Source organism: Hemitrygon akajei, chromosome 23 (assembly GCF_048418815.1).
Source record: "Hemitrygon akajei chromosome 23, sHemAka1.3, whole genome shotgun sequence".
Taxonomy (NCBI): domain Eukaryota; kingdom Metazoa; phylum Chordata; class Chondrichthyes; order Myliobatiformes; family Dasyatidae; genus Hemitrygon; species Hemitrygon akajei.
Window position 1 is genome coordinate 52,803,835 of NC_133146.1, and position 24,874 is coordinate 52,828,708.

The window sequence follows — 24,874 nt, forward strand, 5'->3', positions numbered from 1 at the left end:
AACATACAATAATTATGGCTTAATGATGCTCATGTAAAATTCATTAAAAACATTTAAGGTTTTCAGAAGACACAAACGATTCTGCAGATGCTGGAAATCTTAGGCAATACACATACCGGTAAGTTGCTGGTGGAACTCAGTAGGTCAAGCAGCACCTATGGATGGAAAAAACAGTTGACATTTCAGGCCAAGATGAAAAATAAACAATCTGGAGTCAAGTTCTGATGAAAGACATCGTCGACATCGACTCAGGCCTGAGAGGCCAGCATTGGGCATTTTCATGCCTTACAAGGCATGTAACGAAAGACTGTGTGGCACGCCACTCCTCACACAGACATTTCACAGTATTTTTCTTTATTTTACGAGGTCGAGTTGCAAGCTCAACACTCAACCCTGCACGGATGGAAAGCGTACTTGGCCCAACTGGATTTGAACCCGGGAACCTCCGTTCCAGAGTCTGGCACTGGTGTCACTGCACTACCAGCCAACCTAGTTCTGATGAAAGAACTTGGCCTACAATTTTGTCTGTTCATTTCCCTCCAGGGACACTGCCTGACCTGCTATGCTCCTCCAGCATTTCATGTGTGTTTCTTAAAGTAGTCAGGCTATTTTAGTGTATTATGTCACTACATTCGGATATAGCCCAAGTGTGGAGTGAGAGTAACTGAAGCAGGTTGATAGTTCACAGACATTAATGCGAACAGTTACAGGGGAAAGTAAACAACAAACAGGACCATTAGCTAAAACTCTCAAATGGAAAACGAAGCCAACACTGCGGCTGAAAGGAATCATTAAATGTAAAATGAATACCGCCAGTCTTCAGAGTCAGTTGACTCGATAGTCCAGTTTCTCAAGCAAGGCTGAATGCAAGCAGGCAGCGAAACTGCCTGCTTGTCTCCAGGTGCACTTGTAGCATTGGATCAGCTGTTCAGCAGCAGGAACTCCTACATCAATCTCCTGATCAGGGAAGAGCAGGGATTAGAATCTTTTTGGCATTCAAAGGGAGACATACCAATGGAGGACAGCTGGAGGTTATTGTGGGTGATCTCTGCCCAAATCAATTGGGAGCTCCAGGGCATGGGGTTGAAAGAGACAAGGCAGTGCAGAATTGTCTCCAACTCCTGGTTCACTCTCACAATCTGGCCTTTGGATTGGGGGTGGAAACCAAACGAGAGGCTGGCTAAGAGCAGAAAGCCTGCCAAATGTGGAGGGTGAACTGTGGTCCACGATCAGACACTATGTCTTGAGGAAGGCCGTGGAGCCTGAACACATGTTGAACCATGAGTATGGTAGGCTTATGAGCTGATGGGAGCTTTGGGAGGGTAATAAAGTGGGCAGCCTTGGAAAATCAATCCATAATGACCAAACTGGTGGTGTTTCCATTAGACAGGGGCAGCCCAGTGATGAAATCTACTGAGAGGTGGGACCAGGGACAGTGGGGCACAGGCAGTGGACATAGCAGACCCACAGGATGTTGGCATGATGTCTTGTTCCAAGCATAGGTGAGACATGCAGCTACAAAGTCATGAACATCCTGGGATATTAGATGGCCACCAAAATTGTCTCTTTATAAACTTCTGGGTCCATTGAATTCCTAGATGTCCAGCCACACAGGAAGAGTGACCCCATTCCAACACTGTGGAATGCACTACAGCAGAGACAAACAGCAGGTTGGGAGATCCCCCACCCAGGCCTGGGTCTGACTGGTCGGCGGTCCTCACCTCTGCCTCTATTCCCCACATCACCGGAGCAGCAATATATGAGCAAGGAAAAATGGGATTTGGATTAGCATTGTCCTCAGATCCATCGAAATGCTGGGACAGAGCGATAGATGAGGATGAAATTGAACCACGTGAAGAAGAGAGCCCACCAGGCTTGACGAGAGTTGAGTCTCTTTGCATCCTGAATGTAGGAGGGGTTCTTGTGATCTGTCCAGACAGGAGCTCTGCCTCCTCCAGCCAATGTCACCATTCCTCCAGAGCCTCAACAGCCAGAACTTCCTAGTTCCCAATATCATTAATTCCTCTTGGCTGGAGTCAAGTGACGGGAAAGAAAGGCACAAGGATGCAGCCGGCTATCTGTAGACGAGTGCTGAGAGAGGACAGTTCCAATGCCAACATTGGATGCATCCACCTCAACTATGAATGGCTGTGATAGGATGAATGTTGCAACGATGAGGCAGTGGTGAAACGTCACTTTAACTACGAAAATGCTTGGTCGGCACTGTCTGTCCAGTGGAATCCTACCGAGGTCTTCTTGGTGAGGCATTTATAGGAACTGCGATAGAGCCGAAATTCTGGATGAAATGGCAATATAAGTTTGCAAAGCCCATGAAGTGCTGTACCTGTTTGACTGTAGATGGTTTGGGCCATTCTGTAACTGCCTGAACTTTACTATGGTCCATTTGAACACTGAATGGAGTAAGTGTATAGCCCAAAATCAACCCCTGTTCTTTATGGAACTCACATTTTTCAGGCTTGGCATACAGGTTATTACCAAGAAGCCGTCTAAGAACATTCCAGACTTGCTGAACGCATTCCAGATGAGAGCAGGAATAGATAAGGATGTCATCTAAAAACACAAACTTTTAGCTACTGTTAGAATCTCCTTTACCCTACAAATAAAGCAATCTTATGCCCTCTTTGCCTTCTCTCTTAAATGCATTTCTACATCCTGATACTCCTCGAGGGATTTGCATAATCACAGCTGCCTATACCTGATATATGCCCCACTTTTCCTGACCAGTGCTTTAATAATCCTGCCAACCTTGCCCTTTGCTCTAAGGAACAGGATGTCCCTAAACAATGCCTATCTCACTTTTAAAAGCCTCCTCTTGCCCGACATCTCTTTCCCTTTCAACAGACTCTCCCAAATTCTTTACAAGTTGTGATCTAATACCTTCAAAATTTTCCTTTCTGCAATTTAGTCCCATGAAGCAGTTCTTTCTTTTTTCCATTGCCATTTTAAAACTAGTAGAATTATGGTCACTGGGCCCAAAGTGCTTCCCACTAAGATTTCAATCATTTGTCCAGCCTTATTTCCCAATATGAGTTACAATGTTGCCTCCTCTCTTGTAGGGTCATCTATATTTCATTTGGGAAAACATTCCTAGGCTCACTTAAGAGTTAACACTAAAGAGCTGGTACTGTAGAGTGCTTGGTACTCTGAAAGTTTTTTCTGATTTTGTTTCAGATTTCCAGAAGGAGCCTTTAGTGTTTGTTTATGGGTGACTTTTTCTTTGCTGTGGGTTTGAGCTGCTATAAACAGAAGGTAATTAATCTGGGAATTTACACTTGTAGTAAAGTGAACATTTATGTTGTGATTTATTCAAAGGTATTATGACATTGCACATATATTTATCCAAAGAGGTAGTGTCTGCACATTGATGGTTCCAGAATATCTGTGAAAATATGATGTTGCTGCAAAGCAGGCACTTCTTTTGACATTCCTGTCCAGAAGGCTCTCAGAAACAAAATGGTACACAAAGAAAAGTGTACCTCTGCCTAAAGATACACTACATATCAGCAAGACAGTCATTACAATACTTAAATGGCTGTGCATGAGTCAAAAGGGAATAAAATTCTTGCAAATAAATAGGCCCTTTAAACTTTTTTTTAGCTCTGAAGCAGTGTTCCTGAATGTGGAGCTACCTTGTAGGATGGGAGGTGCCTGATCTTACTAGACATACTAAAGAAATCCATATTTAGATGCACCCAGTGAGATTCATCTTGATGATTTGTTCCTCATGTTCCTCCAGATTTCATTTGAGTTATAGAAATGTCTTCTAAGAATGTAATGATCTGAGGGGTGGCACGGTCACATAGCGGATAGTGTAATGCTACCACAGTGCCAGTGACTCGAGATCCTGATGCTGTCTAAAGAGTTTATACATTTTCTCCATTACTGCATGGGTTTCTTACCGGTGCTCAGTATTCCTCCCACATTCTAAAATTGTACAGATATAATGGATTAGCACCGTCTTGTTGTGCCAGAAGGGCCTGCTGCCATGATGTATCTCTAAATAAAAGAAAATGGCTAAGAATTAGAAGCAGGAGTGAGCAATCCAGGATGTCGCCTGGATTGGGGAGCATACCTTATGAGAACAGGTTGAGTGAACTCAGTCTTTTCTCCTTGGAGTGACAGAGGGTGAGAGGTGACCTGATAGAGGTGTATAAGATGATGAGAGGCATTGATCGTGTGAATAGTCAGAGGCTTTTTCCCAGGGCTGAAATGGTTGCCACAAAAGAGGACACAGGTTTAAGGTGCTGGGGAGTAGGTACAGAGGAGACATCAGGGGTAAGATTTTTTACTTAGAGAGTGGTGAGTCCGTGGAATGGGCTGCCGGCAATGGTGGTGGAGGCAAATATGATAGGGTCTTTTAAGAGACTTTTGGAGAGGTACATGGAGCTTAGAAAAATAGAGGGCTATGGGTAAGCCTAGTAATTTCTAAGGTAAGGACATGTTCAGCATAACTTTGTGGGCCGAAGGGCCTGTATTATGCTGTAGATTTTCTATGTTTCTATCTAGCTCCTATAGCCTATCTCACCATTCATCATGGAGTCCTGCCGTAGGGCTTTGGCCCAAAACGTCGGCTGTACTCTCTTACTAGATGCTGGCTGGCCCGCTGAGTTTTTCCAGCATTTTGTGCGTGTTGCTCAGATTTCCAGCATCTGCAGATTTTCTCTTGTTTGTGATTCATCATTGAAGATGAACCTTTATTCAGTTCTCCTGCACTATCCCCACATCTCTAGTAGCTGTTAGAGTACCTTTCATTTGTACTTACCATGGGAAATGTCACAGAGGCTAAAGAATTAAAGGAAATGAATAGAGAGGCATTTCAAAATATTCACATCACTAAAGAGTTGTTGGCCATACTACAACACTGCAGGAAGCTTGGACTGAAATTGCAGGTCCCTGTTAGAAATACTTGCATTATTCTTAGCCACAAATAAGGTATTAAGGATTGGAGGGTGGCTAATATTGAGCCTTTATTTAAAACAGGGGTTCCCAACGTGGGGTCCCTGGACCCCTTGTTTAATGGTATTGGTCCATAACATAAAAAAGGTTGGGAACCCCTGATTTAAAAGGACTGTAAAGCCAAGCATAGGAACTGCAGACATTTGACAAACATCAGTGGTGGGAAAGTTTGTATAAGACTCTGGGGAACAGGAGAGCTTTGATATTAAGAGAGGGGGAAATTTAAAAAAGACATGAGGGTAGAAAAAAAACACCTTAAAACTGCCCAAGAGGACAGTAAAAATGTCGTTTCTGAATACATTTATGATTTCCATTAGAGATGAGCCACAATTTTATTGAATGGTGAACAAGGCCCAAAGAACCAAAATGCTTACTCCTATTTCTGTTTTTCAGATAAACTACACAGCAAGTCATGCATCAAGATCTGAGCTGCTGTTTCAGATCAGTAACTTATTAAGCTATATACCTGGTGAAGTTAAGGTGTAAGCTAGTACAGAATGAGGGTACGGGTAATGGTGATGAGGAGCAACAGAATATAGCAACATGCACAAAATGCTGGTGGAACTCAGCAGGTCAGGCAGCATCTATGGAAGTGAATAAACAGTTGACGTTTCTGGCTGTGCCCCTTCTTCAGGGCCAGAAAGGAAGGGGGAGGATGACAGAATAAAAAGGTGTGGAGCGGAGGGAAGGAGGTTAGCTAGAAGGTGATAGGTGAAGCCAGGTGGGTAGGAAAAGTAGTAGAGTGGACAATAGGAGAAAGGGAACGACGGGTGGGCAGGAGAAAAGGGGTAAGAGGCCAGAGTGGGGGATAGGAAAAGGGTTGATTTTTTTTTACCGGAAGGAGAAATTGATAGTCATGCCATCAAGTTGGAGGCTACCCAGACGGAATATAAGGCGTTGCTCCCTCCACCCTGAGAGTGGCCTCAACGTGGCACATGAGACCACGGACCGACACGTCCATACAGCGATGTGAAAGGCAGGTAAAACACCAACTAGGTCGCGGTGGTGAAAGACAAATAAATGGAGCCCAACGGAGTGCAAATGACGACACAACATTAACTCACTACCGTCCTGGGAGCGCGCAGTGGCGCGGTGACGCGCAGCTGGGCTGGCCAGCTGTCAGAGAGAGCACGTGGCTCCGTGTTTACGCGCCGCGCACGTGGCGGATGGAAGGTGACAGGTGGCGGCGGTTGGCCGGGGCAACACGGCGGCCTGGGTTCGGCTGCTGGCAGCGCAGCCTCTGACTGGGGGCTATCAGTCGGAGGCGAGGATACCTCGGTGTACGGGGGCTGTGTGGGACGTGGCGCTGCTTGTAAGTTTTAAATGCTGAGCGAGAGCCGCCCATTAGCTTACGGTTTGCAACGGCGAGTTCCGAATGACGCGGCTGCCGGTTTGTTGCTGCTCCTGCCGATATTTTCTTGACTCTAAAACGCTAAAATACACAAGAGTTTTCCGGTTGTTATTAATCTACTGGGTTTAAGATGATCAAAAGATATGGGAGAGCAAGGATTATAAATAGTGTTTAGGAATATAGTAAAAACCTGGGTTTAATACAATGATGAATCTGGTTGAAGTGACCAATAGGGATGGATGTGCAGGTTCCCGGCACAACTGTTGTAAATTGGACAGTTTAAGACTTATTTACTTGGACCAAGCGCTATTGCACTGGGCTTGGAATAAAATTACCTGTATGTTTTGAAAACAGCTGTCATGGTCATATGTACGGGTAAAATGACCTTTCGAATTACGCAACGTTATATTTCACGTGCTTCTTGTTTCCATGCGATATAATGAATGTAGCAGCCAATGCAATCAATACAGGCCACTCGGTACAATGGCAACAAAAACTTTCCATAACTCAGTAGTTAAGCAACTTCATTTATCGATTTCCTGCCCTGCGTACGGCACTTAAAATCCTAACTTAACACTGAGAATGCGGGATTTATTGTGGGTTTTGTCGATTCGTTAATCAGTACTTGGGGGTGTTGGGATGGGTGGGAACATGATTTTGTTGAATCGCAGTGCAGGCTCAGGGGACTGTGCTTTGCTTCAGTTTGTGTTCTGTTGTGATGATTGTTAACTAGGAAATTACATCCTTAACCATATCCAGGAGCAGGACAATTCTCCTCATGGCTATCAGCAGTTCGGGGTATAGATAGATAGATAGATAGATACTTTATTCATCCCCATGGGGAAATTCAACTTTTTTCCAATGTCCCATACACTTGTTGTAGCAAAACTAATAACATACAATACTTTACTCAGTAAAAAAAATATGATATGCATCTAAATCACTATCTCAAAAAGCATTAATAATAGCTTTTAAAAAGTTCTTAAGTCCTGGCGGTTGAATTGTAAAGCCTAATGGCATTGGGGAGTATTGACCTCTTCATCCTGTCTGAATGTATATGCACCTTTGTACATAGATATGGAAGTCCTCAAGTTAGCTATTTGCCATTGTTTTCCTGATTGACATAGACACTGGATTATATATTTGAATATGCTGTGGTAATCCTGGAAAATAGTGATTAGGTGAGAACACGTACTTTAGGTGTTAAATCTGAATGCTGGAGCAGATTCCAGACCTGATGTGTAAAGTGTTATCTAGTTAGTCTCCCAACTTTTCTTTTTTCACTGTACCTGTAGATTCTCTTTACAGTGAGCAAAAAGGTGTTGCAAAGAATGAAAACCCAGGGGTCCTATACTGCTGATGTAAGTCTGGTGAAGCAGCACTAATTCTTAGTTGTTAACATGAATTTGAATTGAATTTCAAAGGTAAAATTGACAATTTGTCAGGATGGACAGCTCAATTAGTATAGATATACAAATTATATGTAAACTAGTAATTTCTTACTTAAGGGGTACTTTGGCAGGTACATCAATAGGAGTGATATGAGCCAAATGTGTGCAAATAGGACCAGCTGAGATAGAAGTCTTGTCAGTACGGACCAGTTGGGCCAAGGACCTATTTCCATGCTGTCTGACTCCATGAATGCATTTCAAAATTGTATATCGTTTGCCCAAAGTTTTAAGGGTCTGATGATCTTATCAGTCAGTCCGTAATGGCAGCAGCTTCTCGAGCTCCATCACGCTGAGCGCTGGCGCCCATCCCCAGGGCTGAGTGCTCAACCCACTGCTGATGCATGACTGTCTGCTAAATCATCTCAAACTGAATCATCAAGTTCGCTGATCACACAACAGTGGTTGACATGATCAGCAACGACACGGAGATGGCTTACAGAGAGGAGGCTGAGCAGCTTGTAGAATGGCGCGGGCATGACATCTTGAGTCTCAACATGAACAAGACTAAAGAGCTGATTGTGGACTTTCGGAAAGTGCAGGCTGACTGCACATAAATGGCACCTCCAAGGGGAGAATTAGGATCACTAAGTTTGTGGGAGTGCACATTATGGATGATCTCACTTAGTCTCTCAACACCTTCTCTTTAGCCAAGTACAGGAATTGCAAGTTATCTGTCCACAAGACTCTACAAAGGATTGTGGGGACTGCTAGGAGAATCATCGGACACTTTGTTCCACCCATCCGAGTTACTTATCAGGAGGATGAATACACAGGGCCATTTGCATTTTCAGAGATTCCTCCCATCTGTCCTACGATCTCTTTGATCCCTTACCATCAGGCCAGAGGTAGCCTAGCATTAGAGCATTAGGACAGTGACTGTTAAGATGGTAAACAGCTTCTTCCCCCAGGCTTTGAGACTACTGAACTCCCCGTCAACACCCAGCTCACATCGCGTATGAAGTGCCAGTACTGTTAGCTGTTTACTGACCCAGAATTAAATTTTCACGGGGAAATTCTGAGCCACTTACCAAGTTGACAGTTTACTGGAGAACTGATAGAGAACAAGTAGAGAGCAGAGCAAACTGGAACAAAGCTCAACAGAACATAACACATCAAATAATCAAGTGTCATATGCGATAAATCACAAGGCATGGAATGATAGAATTACTCTGGAGATGTTGAGGGTAAGAGCGAAATGAAGCTGGAAAGATTTAATAAAGTATTGGTGAATAACCAATCTAAAAACATATGCACCATGCCAGACTGGAGAAGGTCTAATAGTTGCCTTAAAACATTTTTGATTGCTTGGTTGTGTGCTGTGTCATTTTCCTGTTTTTAACGAGGTAGGACATTTACTTATAATGTTTAATTTGGGCTTCCACTGTGAAGTTGGCACTCAAAGTTAAATATTATAATGAGTATTCTTAGTTTGATGACTAAAGTTTCTGCCTTAATAGTGACTTTCCATCAGGCATGTCTTGTCCTTATGATCACAATTGTTCAGCTCCTTTGTCTACATCAATGCTGCCCTCAACCGCATCTCTTCCATTTCACGCATGTCTGCTCTTGCACCATCCTCCCACAACCCTACCAGACATAGGGTTCCTCTTGTCCTTGCCTACCACCCCACGTCCAGCACATAGTTTTCCTGAACTTCCACCTTCTCCAATGGGATCCCACCAACAAGCATGTCTTGCCCTCTTCTCCCCCCCCCCCCACTTTCTGCTTTCCGGTTGTAGGATTCGACCGGGTGGGGACAATTCATTTCCCAGTCCTCAGCACCTTGTTTCTTTCCCCTCCTCTGCCTGTTCCATACATTCTTCACACAAGTTCCCCTTCCTCACTGTTCCTATCTGCTGACACACATCCATGTTCCAACTTTATTGACTGTCTACTTCCATCATCTGCAGCCTTTTGCTGCCTCCACTTATCACTTCGGAACTTGGGCATGATTTCCACTCTCAATTTCAGGATTTTACTATCACCATTCTTTACCTTGATTCATCTAACATTTGTTTGCTCTTTCTGCATCTTTTTCGCCTCTTTGTACTGGTTATATCCCTCTGTTTTTTCAATCCAAATGAAAGATCTCAATTTGAAACATCAACTGTCCATTTACATCCACAAATGCTGCCTGACTTGCTGAGTTACTCCTGCATTTTCGTTTTGTTTTATAGAAACATGTTAAAATGTTCTTTTAATCTCCTTTCTGTTATCTGGCCTTTATCTACTTCCTCAAAACTATTCATAATTTTGAAAGCTTTTGTGTAATCAACTTTTAATCTATTCCAAAGAAAAATCCAGGTATTCCTATGTAAACATAGCTTTTCTTCACATTTTTCTTCTATGTTCGGGACAACAGAGAATACCAGGATTCTTATTATGCTGCAGAAAATGCTGGAGGAACTGAACAGCTCTGGCAGCATCTATGGAAATCAATAGATAGTTGACATTCTATTCATTTCCATAATGCTGCCTGACCTGCTGAGTTCTTTTAGCATTTTGTATGTGTTGCTCTGGATTTCCAGCGTCTGCTGATTTTCTTGTGTTTCTTATTGTTGTGGTTCATTCTATTCCAATATTTTATTGACTTATTTTGAAGTGCCTATAATTCAAAAAATTGAATAAGTCATAGACATTCTGAATTTATTTGCCTTTGTCCCTGTATTTTAGAGACTATAAGTAATGGATACCAGTGATTGTGGTTGTAGATAATCCATAGTACTCATGGCATTCTGCATTTTTTTTAAATTTCCTTCAAGCCAGCTGATTATCTGTGGTTAACAAAAGACAAAAATGTGCCATATCAAACAGGCATATCATAGTATTTCTTAAATGCCACAACAACTTGCAGATGCCACAGCTTAGACAGACATATGGTCAATGTGAAATACAACATTTATAGGTACAGATGGCTATTAATTTCCTTTGCAATTTTGCATTTATTTGAGAATGGTAGCAGATAGCTATGCAACAGGTGGGAGGATGTGCCATCCAGACATAGAACTAAATCTTCATCATTATAGTTTTTAGAGAATTCATTCTCAAACAATGGGCATTGACAATAAGACTGGCAGCTATTACCCAGCTCTGATTCTTAAGGGCAAGCGAAAAGCTGACTTTTAAGAACTGATACAGTCTGTATGGTGAAGCTGTTTAAATATGGCAGTTAGGGAATTCTAGGATTACTTCATAACAATAAAGGATTGTTGCTTTATTAAAACAATAAATATATTTCTGGACAATTGACCTAATTAGTTCCCTTCCACTTCCACATTCTTCTGTCTGATGGAACTATTTCCCACCTACAACAATTTCTATTTTGGCTCCAAACCCAAGGTATAGCTGTGGACACCTTCATGGACCCCAGCTAAGCCTGCCTATTCATCAGCAATGTGGAACAGTCTCTGTTCCAAAGTTACCTAGGTATCACTTCCCAACTTTCTATAGTACATGCATGCAGGATGAGCTTGTCAATTTCAACAGCTTTGCCTCCAATTTCCACCCTACCTTCGAATTTATTTGATATATCCCTGACATCTCTCTCCCCTTTCTGGAATACTGTCTCCATCTCTAGATTCAGATTATTTACTGACATCTTTTACAAACCTATTGAATTGACTTTATTTCTTACATCCTTCACATACATGAGGAGTAAAAATCTTTACATTACATCTCTGTCCAAATGGGCAATGTGCATTTTATAGTAATTTGTAATAAATAGAATGTACAACAGGACAGTCAATATAGCATAGAAATACAGTTGTATCAGTGTAAATTTATCAGTCTGATGGCCTAGTGGAAGAAGCTGTCCTACAGCCTGTTGATACAAGCTTTAATGAAATGGTACTGTTTCCCGGATGGTAGCAGCTGGAACAGTTTGTGGTTGGGGTGACTCAGGTCCCCAATGATCCTTCAGGCCCATTTTACACACTTGTCTCTGTAAATGTCCTGAATAGTTGGAAGTTCACATCTATAGATGTGTTGGGCTGTCTGCACCAATTTCTGCAGAGTCCTGCAATGGAGGGAAGTACAGTTCTCCTACCAGGCAGTGATGCAGCCAGTCCGGATGCTCTCAATTGTGCCCCTGTAGAAAGTCCTTAGGATTTGGGGGCTTATGCCAAACTTCTTCAACTGTCTGAGGTGAAAGAGGCTCTGTTGAGCTTTTTTCACCACATAGCTGGTACATACAGACCACGTGAGATCCTCGGTGATGTGTATACTGAGGAACCTAAAGCTGTTCACCCTCTCAACCCCAGATCCATTGATGTCAATAGGGGTTAGCCTGTCTCCACTCCTCCTATAGTCCACAACCAGCTCTTTTCTTTTTGCAACATTGAGGGAGAGGTTGTTTTCTTGAGACCACTATGTCAGGGTGATGACTTCTCCTCTGTAGGCTGCCTCATTATTATTTGAGATAAGGCCAATCAATGTAGTATTGTCAGCAAATTTAATTAGCAAATTGGAGTTTTGAGTGGCGGCACAGTCATAGGTATACAGAGGGTAAAGGAGGGTGCTTAGGACACAGCCCTGAGGGGCTCCTGTGTTAAGGGTTAGAGAGGCAGAGGTGAGGGAGCCCACTCTTACCACCTGCTGGCGATCTGACAAAAGCCCAGGATTCAGCTGCATAATGCAGGGTGAAGGCCAAGGTCTCTGAGCTTCTTGTCAAGCCTGGGGGGAATTATGATGTTGAATGTTGAACTGTAGTCCAAGAACAGCATTCTCATATAGTCATCCTTCTCCAGATGTGTAAGGACGGTGTGTAGAGCGGTGGCTATTGCATCATTTGTTGATCGGTTGTGTCGGTAGGCAAATTGTATGGGGCCCAGTATGGGTGTTAGCAAGCTGCAGATGTAGTCCTTGACCAGCCTCTCAAAGCATTTGCTTATTATTGAGAAGAGTGCAGCACGATGCCAGTTGTTCAGGCATGTTACCTTGGTCTTTTTAGGCACAGGAACAATGGTAGATGTTTTGATGTAGGGGGCACGCTATACTAGGAGAGGGAGAAATTAAAAATGTCTGTATACACACCTGCCACTTGTGCTGCACTCATCCTCTCCATCATACAAAACTTAAAGAATTACAAAATTCTTCGATTCCATCCCAATGCCAACAGTAAAGTGAATGGAGTTTATGTCGATGTCCAGCTACCAAAGCTGGATATCTGGGCCGAATAATAGTGAATTAATAAATTTATATTTGCAGCAGTCATAGCAACAAATTATTAAGTCTGTAGTTCAATGGGAACTAGTGAATACATTAAGTAGTGGTAGGCATTCCAAAAAAATGAATAATACAGTGAGCACTGGTGAACTGATAGAGCAGTACCCCATTAATTTTACAACAATTAAGAAATTCATAGAGCAGCAGAAATACCAACTGATCAACAAATTAATTGAGCAGTACCAAATGAATAAATTAAATGTGCAGAGGGAACAAGAAAATTAATGGATTGATGTAAATGAGGAGCAAAATCATAAGGGATGTAAAACGGGCAACTGACCCCATCATATGAATTTCCCACTGGGCAGGTTAAAATTACCACTGAATGAATGTCTCTATGTTACAATACATTATGTAACTGGCATTATAATGGTTTGATCTCAAAGCCTTTGGAGCATGTCAGTGCATCAGTTTTACTTCTAATGTATGGTTCAAATAATACTGAAGGTTATAGGAACTTTACTCGTGCACTGTTCCTTGCTATTTGTCTTTTGCCTATATTCCTCAAGCAGTAGAAATAGTTAAACATTGACATTAAGTACTGCCTTGAACTTTTTTAAAAAAGAATCTAAGATTCTCATATGCCAGTTAAATTCATTGTTCCCATAGCAGTGTACACAGTAAGAGTGTACATTTACTGAAAAGTTTTCTTACACAGGCAAAGCTACAATTGCTTGGTCAGTGCAGAATGGTCTTCATGCAATGGAGAGCTGTCATAATGCCTGTAAGGAGCAAATAATTGTCTCCATATTCAACAACCACAGCATTTGCAAGAAGAGTCTTTGTTAAAGTACATTCTATCTTAGGATGTAATATTAGATTACTAACAAAGAATCAGCTGGATTCCAGACAAAATAACACAATTTGTACACATGTACAATGCATGCATTATCAGCACCCTCCTGTATGGTAGCGAGACTTGGACTATCTACTCCAAACAGGAGAGGAAACTCAATAGTTTTCACCTGCGCAACCTTCGCCACATCCTCGGCATCACCTGGAGAGACAAAGTCCCAAACTCTGAGGTCCTCTCCCGCGCTGGACATGTTCACGCTTTTAAGACAATGCTAGCTGGGCCACATCCATCGTATGAAGGATGGTAGACTGCCAAAGGACATCCTCTATGGAGAACTAGCAACAGGCAAGAGGAACATTGGTAGACCCCCAGCTTCACTTCAAGGGCCTCTGCAAGCACGACATGAAAGCCTTAAAAATCAACCCAGAGTGCTGGGAGAATACAGTAGATGACCGCAACAAATGGCGAGGTACTCTTCAGCAACACCTAGAGCAAGGTGAAAGAGTGTTCCTGAGTCAGTTTGAGGAGCGGAGAGCTAAATAGAGCAGACAGCAGACAACAATTCCACGATGCCCTACACATGCAGCAACTGTGGCAGAGCCTACTGTTCCATGATTGGCCTCAATAGCCACAGTTGACGCTGCTCAATAAACCAATGACTACCAGAGGCGCAGTACCCACGGTTGGCCGTGACCGATGGAGGTCACAACAAGTTTATGCCAGTTTAAATTCCATTATTTCCTGGCGAAAGATAAGTTTTACCTAGGGTGGTATTTGTACAGTGTTAACCATAATATTCATTGCCTTAACAGAACATTCCAACTTTCCTCTTTGCGTTGAACTTGAATTATACCAACCCTAGACATGTGTTGACATTGAAAAAGGCCCTCGCACCATTACCCATACAATACTAAGACATGTGGCTGTTAGTCAGAGATACATAGCTAACGAGCATAATTTGTTACGAGCTACGATAAGGTTACATATATGTATATATAAACTCTGTGTGTGTGTATGTTTATATGCGTGCACGCGCACATACAGAATATACTATATAATACAACTACTAAATACACTGCATAATAAATCTTAAATTGTTCCATGCATGCCTAAAGATTTAATTGCTGTGGAGGATTTTTCACTCTTGTGGGATAACGTCTTTCCTCACAAGAGGGGTGTGGTTCACTCTGCCTGGCAGGGGAGACTTGTGACTGTGAACCAATCTCAGGTTCTGAGGAGCTTCCTCTATGGTGTTTGTGGGAATTGATTCTGGGACTGCAGGAAGTGGTTCTGACAGCTCTAGACAACTTTCTTCTGGACTTGTTGGCATCCCAAACGGTGCATGGGAAGCTAGTTGATCTGCTAATCTATCCCAGGCCACCAAACAAAGCTTCAAGCCAACATTTTCATTTTGATCATGCCTAGATGACTGGCATGTAACTCCTCCAACACTTTAGATTTCAGCTTTAATGGTGCAACAACTCTCAGTCGCCACATAAAGCAACCGTCTTCAAAGGCAAGTTCATCCTGGCATTGATAAAAATAGGGGATCTAGGATTTCTGCTGCACATTCCAGCTGTTTTGGGTGACCATATAGACCCTGAGACAGTGTGGGTGTTTTTCTGCTTTCCCTTTGGATCATCTCTGCTGTAGTAGTGAAGACTTTTGATTTGCATTAGGGAGAATATGTCAATATATCAGGGAGGAGTGTCTTGTTTTGTAAATTTTTCAGGTATTTTCTTTTCTGAAGGAAAACCAGAAAATCCAACAGTATTTCCATGATTAATTGTCCTCATGAATTCAATCTTATGATTGTATCCTCCAAGGAACAGAGCCCATCACTGCATTTGTGTTGCTACTGTTAGTGGAACACTCTTCTGTGGACTGAAAATGGACAGTAGCGTCCCTATGTCCTCTAGTGTTTGATTCTCTTCTCTGGGACAAAGTTTGTGTGCATTCTTGGTGAAATCATGCCCTTTGTGATTTTGTAGACCTCTGAGGTCACCCCTTTGTACCCATCACTCCAAGGAATAAAATCTTCAGTTACCTCTCCCTATAACTCAGGCCTTTGAGACCTGACAGCATTTTACTAAATTTCCTAGCTCTCCGCCCAGCTAAATGACTTTCATCCTAATACAAGGTAACCAAAACTCTGTGCAATACTCAAATACAACCTCACCAACGTCTTGTAGAATTGCAACGTTACTGTAAGACCAGAATCAGGTTTAAAATCGGAATCAGATTTATTGTCATTGGCATATGTCAGGAAATTTGTTAATTTATGGCAGCAGTACATGAAGTACATGACAAATCAAAGTTACTTTAAGTGTGTATGTGTATATAGTAAGTTAAGTAGTGTAAAATAACAAATAGAAATGTAGTGAGGTAGTTCAATGTCCATTTAGAAATTTGGATGGCAGAGAGAAGAAGCTATTCCCGAATTACTGAGTGTTTGGCTTCAGTACCTCCTTCCTGACAGTGTGAAGAAGGCATGTCCTGGGTGGTGAGGATCCTCAATAATGGATGCCGCCTTCCTAAGGCACCACTCTTTGAAGATCTCTTGGATACTACGATAGCTGATACCCATGATGGAGCTGACTAATTTTACTAATATCATAGGCATATTTTATGAAATTTGTTGTTTTGCAGTGCAGTACATTGTAATACATACTTCATAAATTATAATGTATATATGAAAAAAGAAAATTCAATTAAATAATTAATGCAAAAAGAGAGGAGAAAATATATTGAGCTGGTGTTTCTTGTCTATTCGGAATTCTGATGGCAGAAGGGAAAAAGCTGTTCTTGAACTGTTGAGTGTATGTCTTTAGGCTCCTTTACCTCTTGATGGCAGCTATGAGAAGAGGGAATGATCTCTTGATGGGTGATGGGGGTCCTTAATAATTGTTGCCACCTTTTTGAAGCATTGCTTTTTGAAGATGCCCTCCATGCTGAGGAGGCTAGTAGTGCCCATGATGGAGCTGGCTGAGTTTACAACTTTCTTCAGCTTTTTTCTGATCTGGTACTCTTCCATACCAGATGGTGATGCAACCAATTAGAATGCTCTCCACAGTACGTCTTTAGAAATTTGGGAGTGTCTTTGTTGACATACCAATTCTCTTCACACTCATAATGAAATATAACTGCTATCATGCCTTCTTTATAATTGCATCAATATGTTGGGCTTAGAGACGTTGACAACCAGGAACTTGAAACTGCTCACACTTTCACCTTCTGATCCTTCATTGAGGACTGGTGAGTATTTCCTTGATTTCCCTTTCCCCTGAAGCCCTTAATCAAATCATTGGTTTTACTGAAGTTGAGTGCAAGGTTGTTGCTGCAATGCCACTCAACCAGCTGATCTGTCTCACTCCTGTACTCTCTTGTTACCATCTGAAGTTCTATCAGCAAGAGTTTTGTCATCAGAGACCCTAGGACTTGGGAGCAGAATTAGGCCATTCAGCCTATTCAGTCTGCTCCACAATTCCATCATTCCTGATTGCTGATTTATTATCAACCCCATTCTCCTGCCTTCTCCTCATAACCATTGACATCCTTACCAGTTAAGAGCCTATGAATCTCTGCTTTAGATATACCCAATGACTTGGACTCCACAGCTGTCTGTGGCAATAAATTCCACAGATCCACTACCCTTTGACTAAAGAAATCATCTCAGTTCTAGAGAAGCATCCCTCTATTCTGAGGCTGTGCCTTCTGGTCCTAGGCTCCTTCACTATAGGAAACATTCTCTCCACATCTACTTTATCTAGGCCTTTCAATATTCAATATGTTTCAATGAGATTCCCCTTCATTCTTCTAAACTCCTGCGAGTAGAGGCCCAGAGCCATCAAATGCTTCTCATACGTTAATCCTTTCATCCCTGGAATCATTCTTGTTAACTTCTAGACCCTCTCCAATGCCAACACACATTTTCTTAGATAAGGTGCCTAAAACTGTTCTCAGTATATCAAGGGCAGTCTGACCAATGGCTTATAAGTCCTCGGCATTATATCCTTGCTTTTATATTTTACGACAAACTTCTATAGTTGCATAGTGGAGAATATTGACAGACTCATCATGGCCTGGTGGTACGGAAACCCAATGCCTTTGAACAGAAACTCTATAAAAGGCAGTAGATTCGGCCCAGTACATCACGGTTAAAGCCCTTCGAACTATTGAGCACATCTCCATGAAATGCTGTTGTAGTAAAGTAGTATCTGTCATCAGAGATCCTCATCACTTAAGCCATGCTCTTTTCTTATTGCTGCCATCAGGTAGAAGGTACAAGAGTCCCAGGACTCACACCATCAGGTTCAAGAACAGTTACTATCCGACAACCATCAGGCTCATGAACAAAGGGGTTAACTATACTCAGTTGCCCATCCATTGAGATGATCCCACAACCAATAATCTCACTTTAAGAATTATTTATCTTATTATTTCATGTTCTTGTTATTTATTTATATTTGCATTTGCACAGTTTGTTGTCTTCTGCACTCTAGTTGATCTTTCATTGATCCAGTTATAGTTACTATTCTATAGATTTGCTGAGTACACTTGCAGGAAATTGAATTTCCTGGTATCGTCCCCTTCCCTTTCTCCTGTTGTCCACTGTTCTCTCCCCCCCCCCCATTAGATTCTTTCTTTCTTCTCCAGCTTTTGACCTTTCCTACCCACATAGCTTCACCCATCACCTTCCAACTGGCCTCTTTCCCCTTCCCACTTAATTTAATTTGGGCATCTCGCCCCTTCTGTCTCAGTCGTAAAGAAGGGTCTCAAGCCCAAAACTGTTTACTGTTTTTCATAGATGCTGCCTGAACTGCTGAATTCCTCCAGCATTTTGTGTGTGTTGTTTTGGATCTCCAACATCTACAAATTTTCTCTTACTTGTTCTTTATGAAGAAGACCATCCAGAAGAGCTGGTATGTGATTCTTCAGCTGAGGTAGGACAGTTGGTGATAGCAGAAGACTTTGCGCATGTTTGACTGAATACCTTACGACTTCTTGGAGTTTGGAAAAGAGACTGAGAAATCCCAACACAACTCCTTCCTACCCGTACATCACATACCACTTCTTCTGGAAGGTTAATTTTATTATGAGACCAGATACGTCAAGGGCTTGTGATGGCATATTATCTGTAATGTCTTGTTCTATAAATTCAGGGTGTTTCTTGATTAGTTTGTATGCAGCTCCCTCAATTTAGATACCAGTTATTCAATGTTTGTGAAAAGTAAGCTTAACTGGGCTGGAGCAACTTAGCTCTATCTGAATTTGGTGCTGGGTGGTCTGTCTAATTCTTTTCCCGTGCTAATGTAGCATTCATGATATAATTGGCTGAAAAGGTCTATTTCAGGAGGTAGTTAATAGACAGCCCCTTTGCTGCGCTCTGGATTTGCAGATAGCTAGGTCAGGTAAAGGTGGTTCGTTCCTTTTCCCTCAGAAAATTAGTGAACCAGATGATTTTGTTTATGACAATCTGGTATTTATTTTTTTCGTAAGTGTTCAAGATTATAAACTGAATTGAAGTTCTATGGTTGTCATGGTGGGATTTGAATTTGCATCTTTTGGAGCACCAAACAGCACAGCACCTGACAGGCCTTTCAACTCACAAAGTGGTGTCAATCTTGATGTCAATTTATACTAAATGTTCAACTCCTATATATCATCTATATCCCTCTATTCCCTTAATATTCATGTATCTGGCTTAAACTCCACCAGACTGCCTGATTCCTCGACTACCCCTGGTAACTTATTCCAGGTACCTACCTCACTCTGCTGTATAAAATTAAACTTGCCCCTCATGTTGCTTTTAAACTTTCCCAATCCTGTCCCCCCAACTTAATTCATACTCTTTCATGTTTGAGATTTCTGCATTGGGGAACTATTCTGACTGTCTACATAACTGTGATTTCATAATTAAAAAAACTATCTGGTATCCCTTCAGCCTTTGGTACTCTGGGGAGGATACCTCAAGTTTGACCAACCTTTCCTTATCTCATGCCCTTTAATCCAGACAGCTTCCTGGTAAATCTCTTCCGTCGCCTCTCCAGAGTTTTCACAGGCTTCTTGGAATAGAGAGATCAGAACTACACATAACATAATACTCTTATAATCGACATCCCTACCAATGAAAGTAAACATCTGCCACTTCTCTGCCCATGTCTTTTACTGATTTATAACCTCTGCATTCTTTGATAGTCCTTTACACTGACCACAACCTCTTCACTCTTGTGTCATCCATAGATTTCTTAATCCACCTGTCTACATTTTCATCCAATTCATTGATAAATATCACAAAGAGAGGTCCCAGCACTGAAACTTGCAGAACACCACTGATTGCAGGGCATCAGCCAAAATAACAGCCTTCCACTGCTATTCTGTTTTATATGGAAAAAGCCGGTTCTGGATCATTCATCTGTAATGTCTGAATCAACCCACCATGAGGGACCCTATCAAACGCTTTACTAAAGTCCATGTCACCTCCTCAAGATGCTTGGTCAAGTTGGTAAGGCATGACCTACCCTGCAAAAAACCATGATGATTGACCCTAAGCAGACCACGCCTTATCAAATGTGCATAAATTCTATCCCTCGGTATCCTCTCCAATAGCTTTTCTAACACTGTCTTACTAGCTTATGAATACTTGGGTTATCCCCCTTTCCTTTCATGAACAAAGACACAGAATTTGCTACTCTCCAGTCCTCCAGGACCTTGCACTGGTGGCAATCTTTGTCATAGCCCCTGCAGTCTTTTCAATTGCTTCTTTCAATATGCTGTGGGAAAAGCTGTCAGGCCTTAGGGAAATCCACCTTAATGCTTTAGAGAGAACCCAGCTCTATCTCCTCCTCAATTCAAACTGTCACAGCACATTAGCACACTCCACTCTGTCATCACTGTCCTCCAAATCATTCTCTTCAATAAATGCTGACCGGAAGTTCTCATTTATTACATTAAGCATTTGCTTTGACTCCAAGCACAAGATCCCACCTTTATTAAGTGGACCTATCCTTTTCTTAGTTATCCTCTTTTTCATAATCCCCTGGGATTAATGCCTTATAAAATGCATTGGGATCTTCCTTGATTCTGCTCATCAAGGATTTTTCATGGCCTCTTTTGGTTGTTAGCCCAGGTCGATGGGTTACTAGTTAGCAACCAGCAACCATCATTGTACCCTTAACACTATAGTTTTTACAATATCAAGCTGTAAAAAGGATAAATGCCATATTTATTGTTCTGTTTCATACATTTTATATAGATTTTCTGTTATCAAGTTCAAATATAAAGATGTTGAAATTAGAACGTCGCTTGGTCCAGGTTCAACAAGCATGTGGCCCAACAGAATTTCCTGAAAATGAAGAAAGACTTTTTGAAGCTCAAGCTTTTCAGAAGTTTCTTTTACAATTAAGGTAAAGTCCATTGTTTTCTGACAATAATCAGTTACAATCTTTCTTAATCTCCATTAATAAATCATTGCTGAACTGAAATAATGAAGTGGAGCTACTTTGTAAATACACACTTTCAAATTTGTTGCTAGGTTTTAGTTGTTAATTAATTGTTAGAGGTCAAATCACATTGCAGAAAGACTCCAGTATTTCTACTATTCTTTAATATTTCTTCATTGTACACATAATTTTTTGTGTTGATTCGCTGAGCAGCAGTAAACCATCTGATTGGCCTATCAGAGTTCTCCTTGAGAACTAGTTGACTTGATCAGCCTTTCTGATCTGGCTATTGTCACCATTGCACTTAATTTTAAAAAATGAAGTTTGCTGCCTTTTCCCCCCAGATTTCCTTTCAAAAGTGCCAATATTTTAGATTTTTTAGATTTTAGAGAATTTGCTGGCAAAATAACCATGCATTTAGTATGTTCATGGCTAATTACTATAAATCATCTTTATTTCTAAGCAAAGTGCTGCCCAAAGATATAACATGCATAATAACATATTCAGAAAATGATAGAATACAATAAGATTTACTATTCTTTATTATACAGGGATGCATATAGGGAAAGAACAGATGTATTCAAAATATAATTGAACAGACTTGTAAAAAACATTCTTGTTGAAATTGCGTTACCATGAGCCAATTATTATACATAATCATTATTTCTTCTTGCTTATTAGTGAAAATAAGAACTTTTTGCCTTTTCAATCAACAGCAATCCAAGTACAATTACTAATAGAAATGAAATGGAAGATTTGATGTAAAACAAGTTGATATGATTTCTTCCACAGTACAAAAGGGGGATAGTATTGAGTTTTGTTGCTTATTGTTTTAATTATAAGGAAATGCTGATAGGCTAAATAATAGGGAACAATTTGTAAGGCCAAGGCAAGTTCAAATAATAATGTCTTCAACACTGGGTTAGAAAATTGACTTGATTATCTGGCATGTACATAAACACCTATGTGGTAGCATATTTTCTCATTATATATTGGCTCATTTTCCCATGGTGGAGAAGGAAGCATGTTGGCCCATCAAGTCTTTGCTGGCTTTCTGTCAATACTGTTCCTCACCTGTTTCCATGTAGTTAGTTCTCTCCTATGTGCTTATCAACTCTCCAGACTGTCCTGCCGTCCGGCTACACTAAGAGTAATTTGATCTTAGCAACCTAACATTTGTATAACAGAGTAGGCAGCCGTTGATCCCAGGGATCATGGGTTTGTGCTTCTGGTGGACTGTGTCCTCTCCAGTGCGCAAGTCCAGGCAGGAAGATTTGAAGAACCAGCTGTTGCCCATGCAGTGGGTTCCCCCTTTTCATATCACTGATGTAGTCCAAAAGAAGGGCAAGTGCCGATACAGTTTGGCATCAGTGTCATCGCAGAGGTGGCCACAGTGAAGTTGTAAACAACATTAGACTGCCTTAGGGACCCTGGCTGCGGATTTCTTCCTCGCGGTTTACTCCCGAAGTCTTTCCTATAGGCGTGTATAACTGCAAGGCAGCAGAGGTTTAAATTCAGAGTTTGCCTTCTAGGCTGGCTGCTGTCCCAGGCTGACATGCCCCACCTGCCTGAAGTTTCAGAAGAGAACAGTTTTACATATACACTTACTGAATTATTTTATTATTTAAGGATTTTTATCTTTAATAATTTACAGCAATGTTAATAATCATTTAATTATTTCAGAATATACATAACATGTAAATGTTGTTAAGCTACAACACAGCTTTGACAACTATGTCCCAACTTTCATATTCTTGCTGGAGTTGGCAAGTTTTAAGACCAAGGACATAGGAGTAGAGATAGGCATTTGGCCCACTGAGTCTTCTCTGTAAGACTCGTCATTTATCTGGGGCAAGGTCTCAGAACTGTTCCACCAGAAGCCAAGCCACTATCTGAACTTCTACTTAAACAAAATTGAAAATTTAAATATTATTATTGAAAATTTGTAGTATGAAGTATTCTAACTTTAAGAATCAGTGCTCATTCTTGCATGCAATAATATGCAGTTGTTATCTCCACTAGCTTTTAAGCATTTTGAAAAGCCACTTGCATTCCAAACATGCCCTCACCATAACCAGTCCTTTGCCATCTTCTCCCTTCCCCTCCACTGCTACTTCCTTGCTTTGATCATTGTCATTTGAGCTGTTGTATTATTTACTTTTTGGCTTTTGTTAAAATAAATAAATAATGTCTTCTTAATCTGGAAGGAATGAATATGGGATTTCTATTCAGAGCTTCCACCTGATGTGTCCATGTAAATTTACATATTATGTGGATGTACTCAGAATTTCCCTGTCTTATTACTTGATCATTCAGTATGATGTTTGCCATACTACCTACATTATAATTATTAATAAAAGTTAATATAAGAACATTCTAAAGAATCTTTTTGACTTTTGTTACCTGGATTCAGTTTTATAATTCAGTCATTTGTTCACCCCCGCATTTGCAGAAGCAGGAATTAGTAAAGTCGTGATCTCTTCTGTATACTTCAAAATGAGCTAGCATCTACATCAATAACAAGAAACTAAAACACAATTCTGTAAATTTAAGTTAGGGAAATGAATGAAAATATGTGATCATTAAACTGATGCTTAATATCTGTGCTTTAAGGTTACTTGGTGGATTAGCAAAAGAAGCAATTTTCTGTCACCTGAGAGTCCCAGACCAGTTTCAGAAATCAAGAGAGGAGATCAATGTTGTTGTTCTCACAGGTATATATCTGAAAAGACAAAGCTTTTGCATCATGCTTTAAGGGCTTGCTACCATATCCTGATTCACTCTGATGGTTTTCGACACAAACTCTCAACCCAAAACATCTAGCATGCCTTTGCCTCCAAAGATGCTACTTCAACTGCTAAGTTCCTCAAGCAGAAAGTTTTTTTGCTGATTACTACATTGTCCAGCATGTATGTGCATGCAAGCAACTAAGAAATGATGCAGATGTCAATTATAATCGTTCATCATTTGTAAACTGAACTTAAGTTATAAGGCAAATGGAAAGAAAGTATATAGTTCAGAATGTTTTCATTTCAAGAGCATCATATTTTTTGAAATAGTCAATTTTGATGAGGTGAGTGGAGTTTAAGCATGTGTGTAGTACTTTGGATACAACAAAAATAAATTGAAAATTGGATCCACGTAACATCTTTAAAAAAATTACAAAAGTAACAGAGTCCTTAAACATGTTCTGTGTTTACTTTTTTCTCATCCAATATTACTACATTATAAACACAAGAAATTTTGCAAAGATGCTGGAAATCCAAAATGACACACAGATGCTGGAGGAAGTCAGCAGGTCAGGTAGCATCCATGGAAATGTACAACATCGACACTTTGGGCTGAGACCCTTACTCAGGATTGGGAAGGAAAGGGGAAGATGCCAGAATAAAAAGGTGGGGGTAGGGAAAGAGGATAGCTAGAAAGTGATAGGTGAAGCCAGATGGTTAGGAAAGGTAAAGGGTTAGAAAGGAAGCAATCTGATAGGAGAAGAGAGTGGACCATAGGAGAAAAGGAAAGGGGAGGGGCACCAACGGGAGGTGATAGGCAGGTGAGAAGAGGTAAGAGGCTAGAGTGGGGAACAGAAGAGGGAAGGGAAGGAAAGTTACTACAGAATGTTCAGAACATAATTTTT

At 41.1% G+C, this 24,874-nt stretch overlaps 1 protein-coding gene across 1 annotated transcript in view; it reads left to right on the plus strand.

Annotated features, from left to right (window-relative positions):
* The first annotated feature begins 6,145 nt into the window (after positions 1–6,145).
* The window catches only part of LOC140715442 (uncharacterized), a 166,391-nt gene continuing 147,662 nt past the window's right edge, over positions 6,146–24,874 (plus strand). The window contains exons 1-3 of the mRNA XM_073027634.1: positions 6,146–6,289; positions 21,054–21,204; positions 23,854–23,954. Of these exons, the coding sequence (XP_072883735.1) occupies positions 21,083–21,204; positions 23,854–23,954 (223 nt within the window). The 5' untranslated portion in view covers positions 6,146–6,289; positions 21,054–21,082. The remainder of the gene's footprint in view (positions 6,290–21,053; positions 21,205–23,853; positions 23,955–24,874) is intronic.